A 23,723-nucleotide genomic window follows, 5' to 3' on the forward strand; every position below is an offset into this window, starting at 1 on the left:
TCATGGTATTAACCGAAACAAACTTAAATGATGAAATTAGTGATGTGGAACTCGGACTCAAAACGTATTCAATTTTCAGATGTGATAGGTCTTCTTTAATGAGTATGAAGGCATCCCATGGGGGGGGGGGTAATGATCTGCATTAGCAAAAGGTTTAAACCTACTCTGATACCGTACAGTAACACAGTTGAACAGTTGTTTGTGTCCCTGACTTTTAACACCACAAAATTAATCATTGGTGCTGTATACATTCCACCAAAGTCTCCTGTCCAAAAATATTTCGAACATTGCAGTGCTGTTGAAAAAATTATGTCAAATCTCGACAACCATTTATTGCTCATTGTTGGTGACTACAATCTACCACATCTTAATTGGATAGTAAATGAAGAAACATCTCCTGGCCTTATGTCAGTAGGTAACCACACTATGCAGTCCAGTTTAGTTATAGACACTTTTTCTTATCTCTGTTTAAATCAGTTTAATGCTATCCCAAATTTTCTGAATCACTTTCTTGACTTGGTTTTCAGTAGCTCCAGCTCCATTGAAGTAAAATCTAGTAATGAAAGCATTGTCCCCCTCGATAGACACCACCCAGCTTTAGAGATTTCTTTACCTATAAATGAGCTATACACTTCCTTGCCTGCTGATAGTTTTTATTTTGACTTTTTAAATGGTGACTACAATGGACTAAATTATTATCTGTCACAGTTCAGCTGGAAGGTAATGTTTCAAAATGTATCAATTGATAAAGCCGTAGAAACCTTCTATTCAGTACTACATTATGGCATGGAACTTTACATCCCTATACGAAATTTTAAGGCTCCCAAATTCCCAAAGTGGTTTAATCATAAATTGAAGTCACTGATTATTGAAAAGAAGAAAGCACATAAGCGATACAAAATATCAGGTCTCAATAGTGATTATCAGCATTTCTCGAAATTAAGAAATGAATGCAAGTGTGAATCTAAATCTTGCTATACAATGTATGTTTCCAACTGTGAACGAAGTATTACTTCCAATCCACAGAAATTCTGGCAACATCTAAGTTCTAAAAGGTCATGTAATAATATTCCTTTAACAATGCATCTTAATGAAGTTACAGCAGATACTGGAGAAAATATTGTCAATCTTTTTGCTAACCACTTTTCATCTGTTTATTCTTCTTATCAGAATAGTAGTAGTAGTATGTCATATGATTATCCTTTCTCTGTCAATCTATCAGTTATAAACATTAGTAAGACAGAAATTTACAACAAACTGATATCTCTAGAATTAAAGAAAACTGTAGGACCTGATGGTGTTTCAACTTACCTGCTCAAGTACTGCTCATTTATTTTATGTGAAGCACTCTTTTATCTGTTCAACTTATTATTAAACCAAGGTGTTTTTCCAGTGGAATGGAAGAAAGGATTTGTTAGTCCAGTTTTCAAAAATGGTGATAAAACTGACATAAAACAATATAGACCAGTTATAATTTCTTCTCATGTTTCCAAAATATTTGACTCAATAATTCTTGACAAAATCACACCTCTCTTTAGAAACATCATCATTGATGAGCAGCATGGATTCTTTTCAGGACGGTCAACCTGTAGCAATCTTCTTTCATTCTATCAGTTTCTCTTGGATGCAATAGAGAACCACTCCCAAGTGGACTGCATTTATACAGACTTCTCAAAAGCTTTTGACACTGTCGATCACGATATCTTGCTGCAAAAACTAACGGGGTACGGAATTCATGGGCCTCTCCTCTCATGGTTTGAATCATATCTTAAAAATCGCCTGCAGATTGTTAAAATAAGGAATCATTTTTCTGCGCCTATTATTGTTACCAGTGGAGTTCCTCAAGGGTCTCACCTTGCGCCCTTACTTTTTACTCTCTACATAAATGACATTAAAAATATACTTAAGAATTCTAAATTGCTTTTGTTTGCCGACGATGCAAAAATTTTTATGCAAATTAATTGTCCATTGATTGTTTAAAACTTCAAGAAGATTTACATCATCTGAAAAGTACTGTATTCAAAATGGGTTGAAACTTAATCATGAGAAATGTAAAATAATATCGTTTTTTAAAAACAAGAAGAAAATAGCATTTCCGTACAAATTTAGTAATAACAACATTCTAACTCCTGTTTCACAAGTTAATGACCTTGGTGTTTTATTAAGTTATAACCTATCATTTAATGAACATATTGAAAATATTTGTAAGAAAGCATTTCAAAGATTGGGTTGCATTACTAGATATTCTAGGGAATTTTCAAACTTAGCTACCTATTGATTGCTGTATGTATCTATGGTACGCCCTATACTAGAATACTGTACACCTGTTTGGAACCCTTCTCATCAGACCTCCATCCATAGATTAGATTCAGTACAACATAAATTTCTTTGTCTATATTCTTTTAGAGCAGGATTCTCATATGATAATGTTGATTATACATCCCTACAACAGTCCTTAAATCTGCATAGCCTGTCACAACACCGTGAATTATTGGATACACTCTTCATTTTTAAATTGCTTCATTCCTTGGTGAATTGTCCACAACTCCTTGCAAAAATTAACGAACCTGTACCAGACAGACGCACAAGGTTCAAGAATACATTGTCTACAAATTGGCATAGAACTAACTATGCATTCAATGGGCCAATTGAACGAATGTCAAGATCTCTAAACAAAGTGGATATTGATATATTTAACTGCTCATTGTCAAAATTTAGAACTCATTTACATAATCTCCAGAACTGACTATTACTTTCCTGTGCTTACTTGTAGTATAACCTGTGTATATATCTGTACATGTGTTCTACTTATACTCCATTGAACTTTCTTTTTACTGTGTTTTGTATTACTTTTGTATTACTTTCCTGTGCTTACTTGTAATATATCCTGTGTATATATCTGTACATATTTTTTCTACTTATACTCCATTGAACTTTCTTTTTGCTGTATTTTGTCTATACTTCTCTACTGTTATGTAAAATGGTATTTCCGTTAATAAATTATTATTATTATTATTATTATTATTATTATTATTATTATTATTATTATTATTATTATTATTATAGAACGGTTGTTTTGTGAGCTCATGGGTTAATCTTGAAGGAGCATTTTTTGCCAGGCAGAGAACTTTTTTTTTTTTTAATTTTATTTTTAGATACATGTCCTTCACTCTTTCTAGTGCAACAAGATCATCGTTCAGTAGGTATTCTCAGATAATGTCGAAGGCATATGTCATGATGGGGTCTGTTTATATACATACGCTTTTTTTTCTTAGCAGCATGTAACTTATTAGGAATGCTCTGCCATCTGTTGAATATATTTGTTAGTTGGGAAAGGTTAGAGAATCAAAGAGTATCTAGCAGGGTATAGTATTCTTCCATGATTAGAGGAAGTGTATACACTCCGGCTTGACAGGTAGTAATCAAACATGGCTGCATGCAATGACATTACTACGGATGAAAATCACATAGGCTATATCAGAATATTAATGAAAGGGTTAGTCGCTTAGCAACCGCTAAGTACGGAATGTATTGCGGGTTAAGGTAAGCCTTCATGTGTAATTATTGGAGTGATCATTTAATGATTTGATTTTATGACTACTGAAAGTTGGTTGAACTTAGAGACCTATCAATGTCTCATGGTTCACCGGCAGGTAATCAGGAGAGATTAGAACAAAAATGAAGCAAATTGGTCCAGTAGAATGGATGGGTGAATTTGCCAAAGATGTTTTTAGTAAACTCTTTTAATATATAGATAATAATAATAATAATAATAATAATAATAATAATAATAATAATAATAATAATAATAATAATAATAATAATAATAATAATAATAATAATAATAATAATAATGTTAATGTTTTGGTTTCTATGTCCCACTGACTACTTTTACAGCTTTTGAAGACAACAAGGTACTGGAATTTAGTCTCACAGATTTTCTTTTACGTGCCAGTAAATCTACCAACATGAGGCTGACGTAATTGAGCACTTTCAAATAACACCACGATAGGCCAGGATTGAACCTGCCAAGTTAGGGTCAGAAGGCCAGTGCCTTAACTGTCTGAACCACTCAGTCTGGCAAATAATAAACACACATCTTCCTTACAGACTGTGAATGAACTATGCGCCTCCACAATCTTCTGTTTGCAACTAGCCCTGTGGCCTCACCTAGTTTTACACCTCTTATTTTGAAATCATTAAAAAAGTCTAATCATTGTTGCCTAGGTCTCCCTTTGCTCTTTTATCCTCTTAGGTATTTCACTTGACTCTCGCATCTTCTTGTATAACGCATTTTAACCATGACATCTCTCGATTGATTGAATGGAGCGCAAATCATAACCTCCAATTAAATGTGGCTAAGACCCAGCTTATTTGCATAGGTTACACAAAACTCCTGAAAACTGTTGACCTCATATCCCTCCCAGCAACAAAAATTCTAGAGACAGATATTCATTATAGTGACACTGTTAACAATCTAGGTCTAATTTTCGACAGAACCTTATCCTGGTCTGATCATACGTCAAATGTAATCCGAAAAGTTGTGTCATCCATGCATATTTTGAAACGTAACGTGTCATGTTCACCACCTTTCATGCGAAAACTACTTGTTCAAAGTCTTATATTTCCAATAATTGACTATGGTGCAGTCGTATACAACGACTTATCTGAAACTTTGAACATAAAACTACAGAGGGTACAAAACGCATGTGTTCGTTACGTTACAAATGCCAGGCGTGATGAACACATAACACCCTATTACATACAGCTACAATGGTTGAAGCTCCATGAACGTCGAGAAATCTGCCACGCAGAAAATTCTCAAACTGAAGACACCATCCTACCTTTATAATGCATTTAAACCTATGGATTCGGTACCTAACAGAGATAATAGGTTTACAAAAACCACCCTTCAAATTCCCCTTCATCGTACCACTAGATTTAACAAATCCTTTGTTTGCACTGCATCACCAATCAATCAATCAATCAATCAATCAATACTGATCTGCATTTAGGGCAGTCGCCCAGGTGGCAGATTCCCTATCTGTTGTTTTCCTAGCCTATCTATCTTTAATGTCTTTAATCTTCACCGTTTCGCAAATAACACTAACTGTACACAACTAAAGCAGTTCTTAACATCTATCTTTCTGGAGGAGTACGCAAGAGGCTGAGATCAGGCATTCTTGTGTCGAACAATCAGAAATATGTATATTTCGAAGAAAATTGTTTCTCTGCCTTAGCTTTACATTCTTTAAATCCATGTAGTCCAAAATAACAGAAGGGCTTAATGATTTACTTTCTTACTTATTATATAATGTATGTCTTAACCTTACTGGATTTGGTATCTGTATTTTCATTTTTTTATGTTTCATGTTTAGTTTAATACTTTAATATTATAAAAATGTAGTTACTGTGATCATAAATCTGTATTGTATTATAAGAAGACGCTACATAAAGGGGCTTTTCAGCCTCAGTGGCATGTAATCATGATCAATAAATTCAATTCAATTCAATTCAATTCAATTCAATTCAATTCAATTCAATTCAATTCAATTAAATTCAATTCAATTCAATTCAAAGTCAGTTCATACACGCAGCTTTATCCATCAAGTTCATTCCTTAACTAACCTTTATCTCCTAATTCTCCAAAAAACAAAAAAAATAGCTAGTGGGACGTAAACACAATAACATTATTATTTATCTCCTAATTGGAAGTGTGCTCCTACCATTGCTCCATCTGACTCGTTGGCTGAATGGTCAGCGTACTGGCCTTCGGTTCAGGGGGTCCCGGGTTCGATTCCCGGCTGGGTCGGGGATTTTAACCTTAATTGGTTGATTCCAGTGGCCAGGGGCTGGGTGTTTGTGCTGTCCCCAACATCCCTGCAACTCACACACCACACATAACACTATCCTCCACCACAATAACACGCAGTTAGCTACACACGGCAGATGCCGCCCACCCTAATCGGAGGGTCTGCCTTACGAAGGCTGCACTCGGCTAGAAATAGCCACACGAAATTATATTATACCATTGCTCCCACCTGTTTGTTCTAGCAATCATTTTCACTGGCATCTTGGAAGTGAGGGTGTGATCAGTGGTTGAGAGGAAGTTGGATGAAAACCAGTGTGGTTTCAGACCACAGAGGGGCTGTCAGGATCAGATTTTCAGTCTGCACCAGGTAATTGAAAAATGCTACGAGAGGACTGTAGGCTTCGGCACAATCTGCCATTAAGACCAAGTCATTAGCATAGGCCAGACTCCTTACTACATTTCCACCTAACTGAATTCCTCCTTGCCATTTAATGCCTTTCAGTAAATAATCCATGTAAACTATGAACAACAAATGTGAACCCCCGTAAGTATCTTGAACCAAGAACTCATTCTACCATCAATTCTCACTGCAGCCCAATTGTCAGCATAAATGCTTTTGACTGATTTTAATAATCTACCCTTAATCCCATAGTCCCCCAGTATGGCGAACATCTTTTCCCTCGGTACCCTGTCATATGCTTTCTCTAGATCTACGAAACATAAACATAATTGTATATTCCTCTCATAGCATTTCTCAAATACCTGGTGCAGATTGAAAATTGATCCTGACAGCCCCTCTGTGGTCTGAAACCACACTGGTTTTCAACCAACTTCCTCTCAACCACTGATCGCACCCTCCCTTCCAAGATGCCAGTGAATACTTTGCATGGTATACTAATCAATGAGATACCCTGATAGTTGTTGCAATCCTTCCTGTTCTTTCGCTTATAGATAGGTGCAATTACTACTTTTGTGCAATCTGAAGGTACCTTACAACACTTCATGCTAATCTTATTACTCTATTTTTAACCCTGCCTTCCCACTAAAGTTCACCATTTCAAGTCTAATTTCATCTATTCCTGCTGCTTTATGACAATGGAGTTTATTTACCACCTTTTCCACTTCCTCAAGCGTAATTTCACCAACATAATTTTCCTCCTCCCCATGAGCTCGGTTGTTCGCAACACCACCAGGAAGATTTCCTTTTACGTTGAGAAGATTTTCAAAATATTCCTTCCAGCTGTCCACTGATTTCCTGCTATCTATTATGAGTTCACCTGAATTACCCAAAACAATGTTCATTTCCTTTTTCCCTCCCTTCCTAAGATTCTTTACTACTGTCCAGGAAGATTTCCCTGTTACTTGACCTAGTCTTTCCAGGTTATTACCAAAATCTTCCCACGACTTCTTATCTTTTTTGGATTCAACAATTATTTGCTTCGCTCTGTTTCTTTCATCTACGTACAATTCCCTGTCTGCACCAGCCCTTGTTTGGAGCCATTTCTGATAAGCCTTCCTTTAAAGTTTACAAGCTGCTCTCACTTCATCATTCCCTTAAGATGTTCACTTTCTCCCATCTTTACACACAGTTGTTCCTAGGCATTCCCTTGCTATTTCTACTGCAGCATCCCTGTATGCCATAAATAAATTCAATGTGTAATAAATATTTTAAAGGTCGGCCTTATTCAAATAAAATGGTACACTACCTACCATTTGCAATTCATCATATAATACTGTACATAGATAATAGAAACAACCCTGAGTAATTCCATCTTAAAAGCCGACTTAAGAACAATACATAGAAAAACTAGAATAGTTGTTGGTTTAATTGTATTCAGAACTCATGATTTGATGACATAAGAAGTTGTTGAAGAAGCTGAAGATGCCTACATCTATTTGATGATTTTTTTTTTTGTTGAGTTGATGTATTAAATGAAAGTCATAGTTCTGACGTAAAGAGAGATGATAGTCTCGTCAAGTTCCGGAGATTGTGATTTAATTGTAGAAGTGAGTCTACATCACTCTTTCACATTTATAAATATATGTATAATCACCAAGCTCAATAGCTGCAGTCGTAAGAGTGCGGTCAGTATCCAGTATTCGGGAGATAATGGGTTCGAACCCCACTGTAGAGAACCCTGAAGATGTGGTTTTATGTGGTTTCCCATTTTTACACCAGGCAAATGCCGGGGCTGTACCTTAATTAAGGCCAAGGCTACTTCCTTCCCACTCCTTGCCCTTTCCTGTCTCATTATCACCATAAGACCTATCTGTGTGGGTGCGACCTAAAGCAACTTGTAAAAAAAGAATATATATATATATATATATAATCAGTTTACAGTCCAGGGTTGGTTTTTCCTGCGGTCTCAGTGAAGGTTCCCACCTTTACCACCTCAAGGACAGTGTCCTGGAACGTGAGACATCTGGTCGGGGATACAACTGGGGAAGAGAACCAGTAGTACCTCGTCCAGGTGGCTTCACCTGCTATGCTGAATAAGGGCCTTGTGAGGGATGGGAAGATTGGAAGGAGTAGGGAAGGATGAAGGAAGAATGAGGGAAGGAAGAATGAGGGAAGGATGAGGGAAGGAAGCGGCCATGGCCTGGAGAAGAAGTGGAAAACACGGAGAACCACTTTGAGGATGGCTGAGGTGGGGATCGAACCCCTTCTAATCGGTTGACCTCCCGAAGCTGAGTGGACGTCGTTCCAGCCCTCATACCACGTTTTCAAATTTTGTAACAGAGCCGGGAATTGAATCCGGACTTCCGGAGATGGCAGCTGGTTAAGCAGTTTGAGTCCCGTTGGTCGAAAAAATGTCACCATCAGAATGTTGATAGGCAGCGTAGTGGAGGTAGTGGTATACAATTTCTAATCACTAGATTGCGTGCCAATAGACAGGATTAAATTTCAAACCTCTCTGCAATGCTCATATGGAGTGAGAGCATATGACACTGTTGATGGTGATTCGTCTGTCGGATGGTGACTTAAAGCTTTGAGCACCCTTAGGGGAGTCTTTTCATCTTTAGGAGTTCAACGCATCGAAGGTGACATAGACTAGCTCGATGAAGTTGCTTTCGATAACACCGTAGCACGGCAGAAACGGTTTATTCATTGACTTACAAGCATACTTCCACGTAGCTGGTCAAATTAATTACGACTTATTAAATATTGTATTAAAAGTATTAGACAAATAGGCCTACCCACTCTGCTGTTTGCTGTTTGGCTGGGAACACGAAGCTTTAACACCATGGAAATTTACAATGGACAGAGATGATACAGCATCTGCCTGCATGATTTTTCTCTGAGGTAATGCCAATAGTTCATTTCTCAAATCTTGTTCATAATCCTCTGGACAGAAATGTATGAAACATCCTCTGGCGTTATCAGAATTAAATTTGTCACTTTGCTTTCAGCGCAATACCCACATTTGCCTGGTCACACGTTTTGGAAATCTGTGGTACAAGACACCAGTTGTTTTTTATCCCCAGTTAGTACATTGTGCCATAGCACAATTAACTCTACATTTCGAATCCTTACTCATGTTTAACACAACAATCAACAAAATAAAGAAAATATTATAAGACCGGGTACCGCAATGCAGACCCATTCTGAAAGCAAGCTCCTTATAGTTCACCGCAACAGCTGCCAACAGCAGCCCTCCATGTAACGTCAGCATGAGGCGATGTTATGCGGGAAGAAAAGCGCAGGAGTTAGGAATGAGCCCCCCTGAGCCTTATGCTTGAACACTGCCAATCCCATACTAGCGCAGAAGTCCAGCAAACACTTCTCATTCCTATTAGCTTTCATACCTTCTCCACATTTACCAGTCACCCTTTGGTATCCTTCAGTTCTATTTCCAACTCTTCCATTGAAATCGCCCTTTAGCACTATCCTATCCTATCCTATCTTTGCTGTTGACCCTGACTACAATGTCACTCAATGCTTCATAAAACTTGTCAACTTCATCCTCATCTGCACCCTCACATGGTGAATACACTAAGACAATTCTCGTCCTAATTCCTCCAACTGCCCAATCTACCCACATCATTCACTCATTTACATGCCTAACAGAGACTATGGTGCATGCAAAGGTATTCTTGATGAACATTCCTACCCCTCACTCTGCCCTTTGCTTTTTAACACCTGTCAAGTACACTTTATAATCTCCTATCTCTTCCTTGTTATCTCCCCTTACTCAATTACTCCCATACAGTAGGTCCGAGGCTTGGTTAAAATGTTCTGAGTTCGGTAAATTTGTGAAGCAGGATGCTACCCTACTTACAAATAGTCCAAATGAGGATCTCTCCTCTTACAGCTTAGGGACCACGGTGGATTGTATATTCCTAGCCGCTTGAGGACAAGGAGGGCCAGGACTCAGAATATGTCCAAGATGCCCACTCCCATTTTGTAGCAACTGGTATCCTGACTCTCAGGTCCACTTACTAGGCCACTCAGCTATTGCCCATCGTTCACGAAATAGGACGCGACTTCAGTAACCCACACCACGAACCATTTGTTGTTGTTGTTATTATTATTATTACTGGAATTGTTGTTGTTGTACCGGAGGTACACCCGCCCTGCGCATTTAAATTAAGCGCCTTGTACAAGGATATCTGTAACGTAAATCTTGAAATTACTAGTACAAGAAGTTTGGACATTTATCGACAGATGTCGCTACTATCAACTTATGTTGCACCCTCTGGGGTGAAGATGAACTATTAAAATTCAGGATAAATTTTGTGTGTTAAGGTTTCCTAAACTGAATTGTTAATACTTTGTTTTTGGTGTTCAAAAGTTATCAGTACTTCTATATCTTCATGTCAACTTAAGATAAGAACATTTGTACATTTATTTAAGTAACCAATCATAAAATTTTGATATTTATTAAATTAACCTAAAGGAATTGTGGGTGTGTCAGGGTTTCAGTCCAGAGAAATCTGGAACCTTCCTCTCAGCTATAAATGCTGGCACATTTTGGGCCATGTTGTCTTTTGTGATCACTTCAGTCTAGAGTGTGTACGTAACGGAGGCAGGGGGAAAGGCTCCCTCATCCATCTTCAGGAGGTTCAGCAGCTCAAGGTAATGGCAGATCCTGCTTAACAACATAATAGTCTTTGAAAGCTAGCTCGAGAGGAAAGTTTCAAAATTTCCTTTGCAATGTAACTTTTATTTCTTAATAACTTACTCGAACCTAGGGAATAAAGAGTGAGGAACCCTCTTGTATTCCCTTTCAACTTCATATTGAGGTGACTATGATTTTGTAACCTTTAAAATCTATTTAGTAATTTCTGTAACTTAAATATTTTTCTCCATCTCATCACCTCCGTAGTAAAGGCTTAGCCTCTGTAACGTCGGGCCATAAGCCCAAGTAGGTTATGATTTTCATTTCCGTGTTGACTTATAACTAATATAATAGAGTTTGAGGGATGTTCCACCATTCAACATAATGTAAAATATTTGAAATTTATTAAGTGAAGACCAGTTTTTACTCCCTTGGAGTCATCATCAGTTCTTGTAGATAATCAAATCAATGGGAATTTGATAACAGTCATCATGAGGATTGCCTACATACATCTCCATAGGTTGACAAAAAATCATGACGCAATTATACACACAATGGAAATTGCCTAAAATACTTATCAACAGGTTGTCCCAAAACATATAACAAATTATGTACATAATGACATGAAACACTTGGCACTTTAAGAAAGATCTTGGATCTGGGTTAAAAGTGTACTGTTGTGTGTTTGTGAACCAGTTGATTGTAACAAGACTGACAAGTCTGTTCGGTGTTCTACTCTCATCTTTAAAACAACAAGCAAAATTTATACAATAATAAATGTCCATGCCCCTACTAATGAAAAAAAATTTCTAACACGAACAAAGAAAGAAGTGACAAAATTTTGGGATCTCCTTGAACACATAATAAACAAAGTAAATAACTAATGTTAAAATTTTATTAGAGGACTTTAATATCCAATTAGGAAGGGAAAAAAGTCCAGAGATATAATTGGAAAATGGGCTCCACATAAATTTACAAACAAGAATGGCCAACGACTTGTTGAACTTTGCAGAGAGCACAACCTTATATATAAGTCAACATATTTCAAAAGGAAACCAAACAAGCTTAAAACTTGGAAGCATCCTGATTGGAGGAAAGGGGAATGGCAGTTTGACCATGTTTGAATGGATAAATTTTTCCATACGGAAATTTATAATGTAAAAGTATTAAGAGGAATAGATACTGGTACTGATCACTGCATTGTCAAAATTAAACTTAAATTCACACCACTGAGAAGAAGAATATCAAAGCTAACAAAGTAAAGAGGAATTACGACCCACACCCGTTAATAAATGGCAAATATAAGGAAGCCACGCAAACAATAAAACTGACAGATGATCTTGAAGAATTGATCCCAGTTCTCAAAAGCAAGCTGAAAATTGAGCTCCACTGAACCCTCATAAAAAAACATTCCTGGTGGATGACAGAATGTGATGAAATTCATAAAGAGAGACATCAGGCATGGTTTAAGTTCCAAGCCCATAAATCAGAAGAAAATGCTATTAACCTAAAAAATATCAAGAAGAAATTCTTGCAAAATATTAGAACAATTAAGAGAGAGTTTCATAAGGATATAATGAACTCCAGTGAAGTTAATTATCATAACACCAATTCTAGGGACTATAATAAAACTTTTTGAAGACAACTACAGAAATATGCTCCTCCTACATTAATGTGGAAAGATGAAAATGGAAAAATGGCACATAGCAGTAGTGAAAATGCTGAGATTATGGCAAAAACATTCAGTAAACTTTTGAACTGTGAAGAACCTAAGGAACTATTACAAATTAATACAAATACTCCAATAAAAACTAAATTTAATAACTCAGACCCTCCAACATTTCAATATTTACAAAAAGCACTAAAAGAACTTAAAAATTATAAGGCATGCGGTAGAGATGTGGAAGTATTCCAGTAATATGGTTCGGATTTCCTTACACAGTACTTTAACAAAAATTTGGATCAATGAACAGTTTCCAGAACAGCCTTAACACACCCTCTTCATAAAAAAGGAGATAAGAGCAATCCGGATAATTATAGAGGATTGTCTATCTTGGACTGCACATACAAGATTTTTTCCAAGATCTTATATGGAAGGATTAAAGATCAACTAGAAAAAGAGAATACCAAGGAGGCTTTAGACCCTGGAGAATTTGTGCTGAAAGATCATCTCTCTAAAATTAATAATGGCCTACTACAGAAAACAAAACAAGCCTATAGTAATAACATTTGTTGACTTTAAGGATGCATATGATTGTATACATAGACCTTCAATATTAAAAATGTTATGGAATTTTGGACTCCATCCTAATTTAATTAAACTGATAGAAATTCCAGAGGAAAGGTTTCTGAACCATTTTTTATTAAAACAGATTTAAGACAAGACCATTACTATTTAATTGTGCATTAGATTTATAATAATATAAAAGTTGCAAGCTCCAAACAAAATTTAAGTTTAAACTATTTAGGATTTGCTGATGGCCTTGCTCTATTGTCCAACAATATTCAGGAAACTCGACACCAAATTAAATCTCTACAGGAAATAGCACAAAAAATAGGACTTACAGTATCCTTTGAAAAAACTATGTTTACACATTCCCTACTGGTAATTAAAATAACAATTATGGGCAAGAAATCAAAATTGTTGATAAATTTAAGTATTTAGGAGAAATCTTAATGAGAAACCAGCTTGGCATAACAGAATAAATAAATAAAACAAAGCAAATTATATTACCAAGACTTCATACAATAAAAAAAGCTTATCGATAGCAGCAAAATCAAGAAAGGCTGACTCGAAAACTCGTTGCGCATTTCGAAGGGAAAAAGATTGTTCCAAGTGGTTTAGGGAGGTACATGCTGATATGGAGAGAATGAACATCAGTCATGAAGACATCCAAAACAGAAACGACTTTCGACAATTAGTTTCAGACTTCAGAGACTTCTGAGAAGAAGGAGAAAAGAAATCTTCAAAAGTGATTTTTTTTCAGAAGAAAGAAGGAAGTAGATAAGCCAACAAATGAAGCTATATTGGCAGAAGAGCAAAACCAGAGGAGGGAAAAGATGATCCAGGATACCATAGTAGTTACTCCGTGGTCCATAGTGGCCAAAATCGAACAGAAGAAGAAGAAGCAGCAAAATTAAGACATTATGAAACAGTCACACTGCCAGAAATAACTTAGGCTAGTGAAATCATTTTTAAAACTACTAATACAGCTGAAACAGAAAGAATACTTAAGACAGAAAAAATAATAATTAGAACATGCATATATAAACAGTATAAAGTTAATGGATAATGGAGAATAGCATCAAATAAAACAGTTTATAAGGTAATTGAACCAGTATTGAGCATGAACAGGAAACAAGTATATCATTCTTTGGGCATCTTATTAGAACATCTGACACCAGAATTAGCAGAAGAATAATAGGAAAAGCAAGACCAAGATTAAATGAATCACAGAAATTAAGGAGGTATTAAAGAACTACAAATAACAACAGATGATATCGAAAACAAAACAGAAAAAATTAAGATACTTCAAGACACACATACCGTACCAGGCAACAGACCAAGATCAATGCAAGGTCTAATCGGAGGGTATTTCCAACAGAACAAAGGAAGGCAGCATCTCTCAGAATGAAAAAATTTTGGGCTGATAGGAAATAAAAAAAAATCCTTTATATAATAGACTAGAGTGGTCCAATGTAGGCCATAAAATGTAAAATAAATAATGTAGTTAATCATCCTATGATTATACAAACAAGCCTATCCTAATCCAGATTGATAAGCTAGTAACTTCAGCTTGCAATGTGAAGTATGTACTTGTAAATAACATTGAAATTTCCAACAGACTGAGAAAATTTTGGAGGGGGTCTGGAGCCCCTGGACCCCTCCTCTAAATATGTCCTTTTGGCTTTTTGCACCATTCAAAGGTAAATTTCCATTGTTCACCTGTGGAACATGCCGACAGGACATTGTGTGGTGCTTTCAATGATATCAACAACATTGTGCTTTCCTGACCTTGAAGTGGGATGGGTTGTTCATCAGTATTTCTGTAAATCCTGGAAAGCATGCTCATAGAAGGAAAGACCCCAGATGGTACTTACCAAATTTATAATGTAGTAAATTCCCCCACAATGGTATTCTTAATGGTCCTGGTATTTCACTGAATGATTTTACATCCCCAGAACTTGTCTGAACACTTGAAGAACCATCCTTGATAAGCACAGATGAAACAAATCTTGATGAATGCACAGAGCTAAATTTAACATAGCTCTTAGAGAAATTAAGTGCCATATTGATGTATTACGCAGAAAATAGTATAGATTGGGAGTACTTCTTAACCTGAAAAAGAAAAATTCTGAGATCAATAACTGGTTAGTCAATGGATGAGATAAAATGTTATCTGAAATATCATAATTCAGTAGTAGGTACTTGGTTGGTGCAAATACCCAGGTAAGATTGAAATTTTATTGGTATTATGGATAAGATTGATAGTAGGAAAAATAGGTGAAGAAAATAGTAATTTTGGAAATAGGTAAGAAGAAGGCCAGAACAGTTGGACATATTGGATCAAACTATAGAAATGTAAGTAATAAGGTTCAATGCAACAAAGAGTGAGACTGTGAACAGAGCCTGAAGGACCATCAGTAATGCAATATTCAGTGGTGAAATAGTATGATGAGAGTTTCATGTAGGCCTACTGATACCAATGAACTGTAGTCAAAGAAGATGGAAGAAATTCCCGAGAGATAAATGAGTGTGGGTGATAAGCAGAAGCATTTTTGAGGGGTGGTACAATCTTTGTCTGGAATTAGGATATTCCTCAGAGAAGCAAAAAGATGATTTACCAAACCTATGTACTAAGATAAAATGTCTGAAAACCAGAATAGGAAAATAAATACTTCAACATCCATTACATTGAGATGACTCAGATCAATCTCTGATGAGATATACACTGAGTGGACAAAAGTCATGGGAAGGGGTGTTCCATTAGAAAATGTGCCGTGCGTGATCCCTGAGCGTTGCGGCTAGCTGCAGCATAGCTGAGAAGTCTGTCACAGATACCAGTGTCATGAAGATGGACACACGTCATGAGTTAATCGACTGTGAATGGGGATGATCATCGCCGCACGGCGCATGGGTCACAGCATTGCAGAGATTACATGCAAATCCAGGTTTCCGAGGTCAAAAATTTTGAGGGTGGATCTTCAATATTACAGAGAGAATGTTACCACCCACGTAAACCACTGGTATGAGAGAACAAGTTTGTTACTGTAATCGACCTGCATCAGTCTGACCATCTATTGACTGTGACAATATAAACTGACTGAGGTATGAGGAATGTTAGTGATGATAATACTTTTAAGGAAGTACCTAAAAATTACTTCGTTTCTCTCATTTCCTTAGCAAAGCTCTACAGTGATGCCCAGGCTCTTTATAACTGCTGACAGGAATCCAACCAACCTTCAGAATGAAAAGTTAACCAACTAAGGAAAAATAACAATTATAAAGAATTAAACCAAACTTACTATTTGATGGAGTACTTTCAACTGATTTTGACTTATCACTCTGATCAATTGCCTCTCAGGACAAGAACCCCGAGCCAAAACTACTGGATATAGCGAAAAGAAATTTTGAGGATACATTTATATTACAATGTATATGCTCACTAAGGAAGGATTTTAGGATATTCTGTCATTAAGGGGGTGAAAAGGGGGGTGAATTTTAAAAACCTGGCGATGATGGATCAGTAATATTTTATTGTGAGTCAATCACATGTCAAGGGTACTAGTTTCAGCATCTATAATATATCATCATCAGCCCTAGATGCAAATTGAACAATTCCATATAAGTTACATACCTAAAGCAACCAAAAACACATTTTTAAACACATTATAAAACACATTACTAGCATCTATAATGATGCATGAAATGAGTTAAAATTATGGTACAGTTTATACCGCAGCATTTCAATTGTACCATAATTTTAACTCATTAAAAATTGTACAATAATTTTAACTCATTTCGTGTATCATTAGAGATGCTAGTAATGTGTTTTATAATGTGTTTTAGGTTGCTTTAGGTATGTATATGGAATTTTTCAATTTGCATCTGAGGCTGATGATGGTATATTACAGATGCCGAAACTAGTACCCTGATGATGAATCAGTCAGTCAGTCAGTCAGTCAGTCAGTCAGTCAGTCAGTCAGTCAGTCAGTCAGTCAGTCAGTCAGTCAGTCAGAATATGTAATTTTATGTATGTATGTATGTATGTATGTATGTATGTATGTATGTATGTATGTATGTATGTATGTATGTATGTATGTATGTATGTATGTATGTATGTATGTATGTATGTATGTTCAGTAAATCAGCAATTCTGCTGGTGGGATCCTCAACAGTTCTGCCATCACCTGTCATAGATGGTCTAGGCATCACTGAAGAGGCGTACTAGGGAAATGAGGAGTGAGGTAGTTTCCCGTTGCTTTTCTCACTGAGCCCACTGAAATGCTTACACCAACCAACCCTATGAGCAACATTTTCACACCATTCATAGCAGGGACTGGCTGCATAAGGATTGGCATTACTAGCATCGCTCATACCTCAGTCACTTTCATATTGTCAAAATCAAGGATAAGACAAAGACAGATCTATGAAAGTAACAAAATTGCTCTAGCCTATACCAGAAGACATAGTGAACTGTAAACACTAGGTCCTGCCTACAAAGGCATAATTTTATATATATATAGATTGTTAATAACCTAGTGAGGTGGCTACACAGTTTACATCACGTAACTGTGAACTTACATGGGGGAGATGGTGGTTCAAACCCCATTGTCAGCAGCCCTAAAGATGATTTTTCATGTTTTCCCATTTTCTCACCTTTCACCTTAATTAAGGCCGTGGTTGCTTCCTTCCCAGTCTTAACCCTATCCGATCCCATTTTCACCATAACACCTGACTGAGTCGGTGTAATGAAAAACCAATAGCTACTGTTAATCCTAGCAAGGGCATATATTGTGGGTGTTTAAGGGGGGCGCTGGACACCCAGTAAATTTGGTAATATAATTTTTTAATTTTAAGTTGTTTTATGCGATGCAACAAGATTTTAATTTATCACAATTTAAATGTGTGGTAATATCATTGGAAGTTGACGTGTATACAGTATTTCAAGACTAATTTTAATTATCATTTAAATATTTTAAATGCCTGCTGGTTGGATGTGCACACCAACCTCAGATCGGCTTTTGTTTTATAACGTACACTTTGCCTCTGCCGGACGAAGTGGAATGAGGTATCTGGTCTGCTTATCCTGCCCAAACAAGAGAACATCCTCAGTTGTGAGTTACTGCTATAACTCTATGCACATGCACGGTGGTGCGTAGGAGATACTCACTTCCCTCAAGCTGGCAGGTCGTCCTGTATACAGGCAGCTCGGCCAGCTCCACTCGTCAATTGTATAGTGTTATAGACTACGGTGTTTGACGTTTGTTTTTTTGTTTGTTTGTTTGTTTGTTTGTTTGTTTGTTTGTTTGTTTGTTTGTTTGTTTGTTTGTTTGTTTGTTTGTTTGTTTGTTTGTTTGTTTGTTTGAATGAATTAATCATGTTTAGGTTTTATTAAGAGTTCATAGTTGTAAGCCAGTGCAGGTGAATGATTTTAATTATTTAATTATAGCACTTAAAAATGTATACTGTAAAAGATGTTTTACAAAACTGTTGTCTTCTCAGTCACTAGTTACATATAGTCTTGGTTACATATTATTATTCTAATTTTTTAGCCAACATAGGACTTCTTTAGTCAGGTTTATAGAGGTTTTTCTTCTTTTTGTCAGCCCAATACCGTTACATCCTTTCTGAACATAATTTTCTTTCTGCTTCTAGAATCACTCTTCCTACTCTCTACTTGTTGATTTTTGCCTGCAGTCTAGTGTGTTTATCTTTCAATATCTTGAGTGTATTTGTTTCTTATTTTAAATTTTTTATTGTAATATGTGACTTTCTTATGTCTTCTTTAAGTTCTGTGATCCATCTAATATTATTCATACTCTTCCATAATTTTTCTATTATTTTTCTACTGATTCCATTTTCTGGTGACCGTATTAGATGCCCTAAGAATGATATTTGTTTCTTTTCATTGTGCTAGTCACAGGGTCTATTTCCTTATAAACTGTTTTATTGGAAGCTAGTCTCCATATTCTGTTTACTTGATAATTTTTATTTAAACAGGTTCTCACTATTCTCCTTTATAACTTGAGTGCTCTATCTATTGCAACTGTGTTTATTGTTTTGAATAATGTTTCACATGCACGGGTGACTTTTTTGTAGTGTTTCAATTTGGTTGCTGTTGAGAGACATTTTTTATTATATGTATTCCTTGTAACATGCTGTGCTGTAACTTTATCTATTCTATTTTGCCATGCTGATTTCTCGTTCAGGTTATATGTGATTATTTCACCTAAATATTCAAATTTTTCTACAGTTTTTATTTCTTGGTCTCTTCAATCACTTATCTAGTGCACAGCAAAAACATTCAAAATCTCGAACTCATGTATCAGTATAATGTTTCCTGAAATAAAAACTTTCTGGCAAACAGCAAATTGATACTTTACTTGATGATCAATGAAGAACTGATACCAGTCAACACAACGATGAGGTAAAGAAAAATAGAGCTGTATTGATATGAATTATTGATGCTATATGTCTTCTAGCTAACCAGAAGCTCCCTCTATGGGGACATGACGAATCAGACAGGTCTTTGAACAAAGGAAATATTTTAGAATTTTTGAATGTGTGAAAAAAAATATGATTCACTTTTAGTAAACCATCTAAATTCGTCCACAGTGTTTTGAGGAACTTCTCCATTGATTCAAAATGATATCATCTGAGCTATTAATAATAATAATAATAATAATAATAATAATAATAATAATAATAATAATAATAATAATAATAATAATAATAATAATAATAATAATAATAATGTCACTTGCTTTACATCCCACTAACTACTTTTATGGTTTTTAGAGATGCTGACGTGGTGGAATTTTATTCCACAGGTGTTCTTTCACTTGCCAGTAAATCTACCGACACGAGGCTGACGTATTTGAGCACCTTCAAATACCACTGGACTGAGCCAGGATCGAACCTGCCAAGTTGGGGTCAGAAGGCCAGTGGCTCAACCGTCTGAGCCACTCAGCCTGGCAAAGCTATTACTGATATAGTAAAAGAAGAAATAAAAAATGAAATTAACTCAGTTTCATTTGTAGCTATATTCCTTGATGAAACTTCTGATATTGAAAACAAATCACAACTATCTACAGTTCTTCGCTATGTTTTTTTCTTTTTTTACAAGTTGCTTTACGTCTCACCAACACAGATAGGTCTCATGGCGACGATGGGGCAGGAAAGAGCTAGGAGTGGGAAGGAAGCAGCCATGGGCTTAACTAAGGTACAGTCCCGGCATTTGCCTGGTGTGAAAATGGGAAGCCACGGAAAACCATTTTCAGGGTTTTTGAACCCAATATCTTCCGAATACTGGATACTGGCTACACTTAAGCGACTGCAGCTACCGAGCTCGGTTCTCTGCTATGTAAAGGGCGATACTGTCTATGAAAGATTCTTGGGCTTTGTAGATGTTAGTGCTGATAGAACAGCAGATGGTTTATTTACTCACAAGTAGTTAATGAATTTGAAATTTCTTCTAACGTCGTGCTCAGACATATGATGGGGCTTCTGTAATGAGCAGTCGTGTGAAAGGCTTACAATCTGAAGTCTTATCAGCCTATCCAAATGCAATCTTCACCCACTGTTATGCCCATGTTCTAAATCTTGTTCTCCAGCAGAGTGTATCAGTTATTAAAGAATGTAAAATATTTTTCCAAACATTGAGTGGTCTCTCTGCTTTCTTTTCTAAATCCTCTAAAAGGACATATGCGTTGCATGAATTTGTGCAAAAGAAATTTCCCTTTGTAGCAGCAACCAGATTACATGAAGACTTTGCCATACTGTAAAATAATACAGATCTGAACTTTGTGAGTTCTTCGAAATGAAATGAAATGGCGTATGGCTTTTAGTGCCAGGAATGTTCGAAGACATGTTCCGCTTGCCAGGTGCAGGTCTTTTTATTTGACTCCCGTAGGCGATCTGCGCGTCGTGATGAGGATGAAATGATGATGAAGACGACACATACACCCAGCCCCGTACCAGCAAAATTAACCAATGATGGTTAAAATTCCTGACCCTACTGGGAATCGAACCCGGGACCCCTGTGACCAAAGGCTAGCATGCTAACCATTTAGCCATGGAGCCAGACAGTTCTTTGAAAATATTATCAAACATTCTGGTTAACTAGGATAGTGAGACAGTCATAAAATCATGTGGTTTCCTAGCTTTCCTTTAAGAGTTTGAAACTATATTTCTATTGAAAGTATTTTTGATGTTGCTTCCTTACACAGATATATTATACAATATTTTACAAACAAAACATTCTGATATTCTTTACTGTAGCAGAAAAGTAACTGACATCAAAGATAAGCTTTAATATGATAGAAACATTGTTATTTATCAGTTTGGAACAATACCATTTCGAATAAGGATGAAATCTGTCAGGTGAAAACAAAGTGACACTGTCCAGATAAAGTGGAACATGAAAATAATTATCGCTGGCTGTACTTGTAAATTATTGATTGCCTAATTCATCAGATTGATTGCAGATTTTATCAACTTCATAAATTAGAATATTTTCATTTGTTACATTACCAGAAGTATTTTGAATATAGAAAAACATTTTCCGAACCACTCGTACAGAAACCTTTGACTCAGTATGGAAATTTATTTGATTGCATTGGACTAAAGAATGAATTAAGTGTTCTCTACACTTCACCTGAATTTCATGGAAAGGATGTTCATGAACTTGTTAGTTTTATACATGAAAATTCTCTCTCTTCTGCGTTCAGTGAAGTGTATAAACTTGCTAGGTTAATACTGATCATTCCTTGTACTACAAGCTCTTTGGAGTGTTCGTTTTCAGCATTAAGACGAATCAAGACTTACTTAAGAAGTACTCAAATTCAAGAAGGACTGTGCAACTTAAGTTTGTTATTAATTGAAAAGGAGTTAGTGCACAAAATGAAGGACAAAGACTCATTTTAAATTGCTGTGATTGAGTAGTTTACATCACAAGAAAGAAGAGTACAGCTAATGTTTAAAGGAATGAGGTATGTAATTTGAATTACTAAATGCATATTTAAAATGGCAGTTAATGTAGACCCAATATTTCACTTATAAGAATTGTATGACTACCGTATATATTTTAAAACAGAACATCCATACTCCAGGTTCAGCATATGCCACCAAATCCTAGGTATTTATGATGATGGTCATAAGCAGCAAAGGTTTGGAGATCACTTATTCTCCATAGTTTGAATGAAGTCTGTCTAGGTCCTGACATTTTAATCTGAAATCTTCCTTCTTTATTCTGAGCATTCATACGTTACGGTACCACAGATATCTGAGTTTTCTTTAAATCTTACGTTACCGAGCTTGATAGTTGCAGTCGCTTAATTGCGGCCAGTATCCAGTATTCGGAAGATAGTGGGTTTGAACCCCACTGTCGGCAGCCCTGAAGATGGTTTTCTGTGGTTTCCCATTTTCACACCAGGCAAATGCTGGGGCTGTACATAAATAAGGCCACAGCCGCTTCCTTCCCACTCCTAGCTCCTTCCTGTCCCATTGTCGCCATAAGACCTGTCTTTGTTGGTGCGATGTAAAGCAAGTGATATCAAAATCTTGGAACATTCTGAGAGAGCATGTTGAACATTTTGTGAATTACCAGTAGGTACTAATAACATCATAAACATATGTGTATAATTTATATGTGAGGAAAACAACGGCAAACAACCTCACTTCTCACTTCCTTAGAATGCCTCTTCAGTGATGCATAGACCATCTACAACAGCTGACGACAGAACTGTTAAAGATCAAAACAGCCTTCAGGCTGAGTACCGTACCCAACATACTGTATATACCACCTTTATGAACTTATTGACATGAATAAAGTATAAGATGAATTCTGTAACAACAAATAATAATAATAATAATAATAATAATAATAATAATAATAATAATAATAATAATAATAATAATAATAATAATAATAATAATTTTGAAGAATTCTACTTCAAAAAGAAGTAGCAGAAGCTAGCCGATGCAAACTGCTTGTATCTAAAGCTGTACCTACTAATCTAATATTGGGAACTAAATATTTATACCTATTCCGTCCTGGCCGTGAATAAATATTTTACAAACTGAAACACATGTAGGCTATAGTAGACCTTAAGTCTGTTCCGACACACATCTTACGGCGCAATGACATTAGGATCCTGGTAGGTCCGAATCTTATCTTATACAGCTGGCGGGCAAAGTTCACTACTTTGTCACTGTATCTTCCTCGACTATCGTACGGTACCGTACAGTGTAAGACGGTCACCATCGACTAAGATTTTATGATACCCTGAAAAGAAAACCTCACCGCGAAGTAATAGTACAACATTGAATCACTAAAACGTTTATTTACATTTATATACGTTACGATAACTTATATAGAAATATAGGTAGGGGGCCTACCTACTCTCTGTATAAACTAATAGAGCATACCGGTACTCCAATTATTGACAGATACGGTCGGCAGTTTACTAAGTTACAAAATGAACTAAGGTTCTCCACACTCCCACTATGTCCCACTCTATCCTCTTTGGGCATAACAGCTTTCAATCCGGGCAACATCTGTTCCTGCAGTTCACACAGCCTACACCAGAAGATTAAAAAAAAATTTAAAAAAACAAACCTTCAGGTT

At 36.2% G+C, this 23,723-nt stretch overlaps 1 protein-coding gene across 2 annotated transcripts in view; it reads right to left on the reverse strand.

Annotated features, from left to right (window-relative positions):
• Positions 1-23,268, reverse strand: part of LOC136874857 (probable cytochrome P450 CYP44) — a 102,642-nt gene extending 79,374 nt beyond the window's left edge. The window contains exons 1-2 of one of the 2 annotated variants that reach the window (XM_067148539.2): positions 23,140-23,268; positions 14,974-15,211 (exon numbers count right to left, since the gene is read on the reverse strand). In XM_067148539.2, the coding sequence (XP_067004640.1) occupies positions 14,974-15,163 (190 nt within the window). In that variant the 5' untranslated portion in view covers positions 15,164-15,211; positions 23,140-23,268. The other variant, XM_067148540.2, reaches the window with a different exon arrangement.
• Positions 23,269-23,723: the final 455 nt, after the last annotated feature.

The sequence above is a fragment of the Anabrus simplex genome, chromosome 5 (genome assembly GCF_040414725.1).
Source record: "Anabrus simplex isolate iqAnaSimp1 chromosome 5, ASM4041472v1, whole genome shotgun sequence".
Taxonomy (NCBI): Eukaryota; Metazoa; Arthropoda; class Insecta; order Orthoptera; family Tettigoniidae; genus Anabrus; species Anabrus simplex.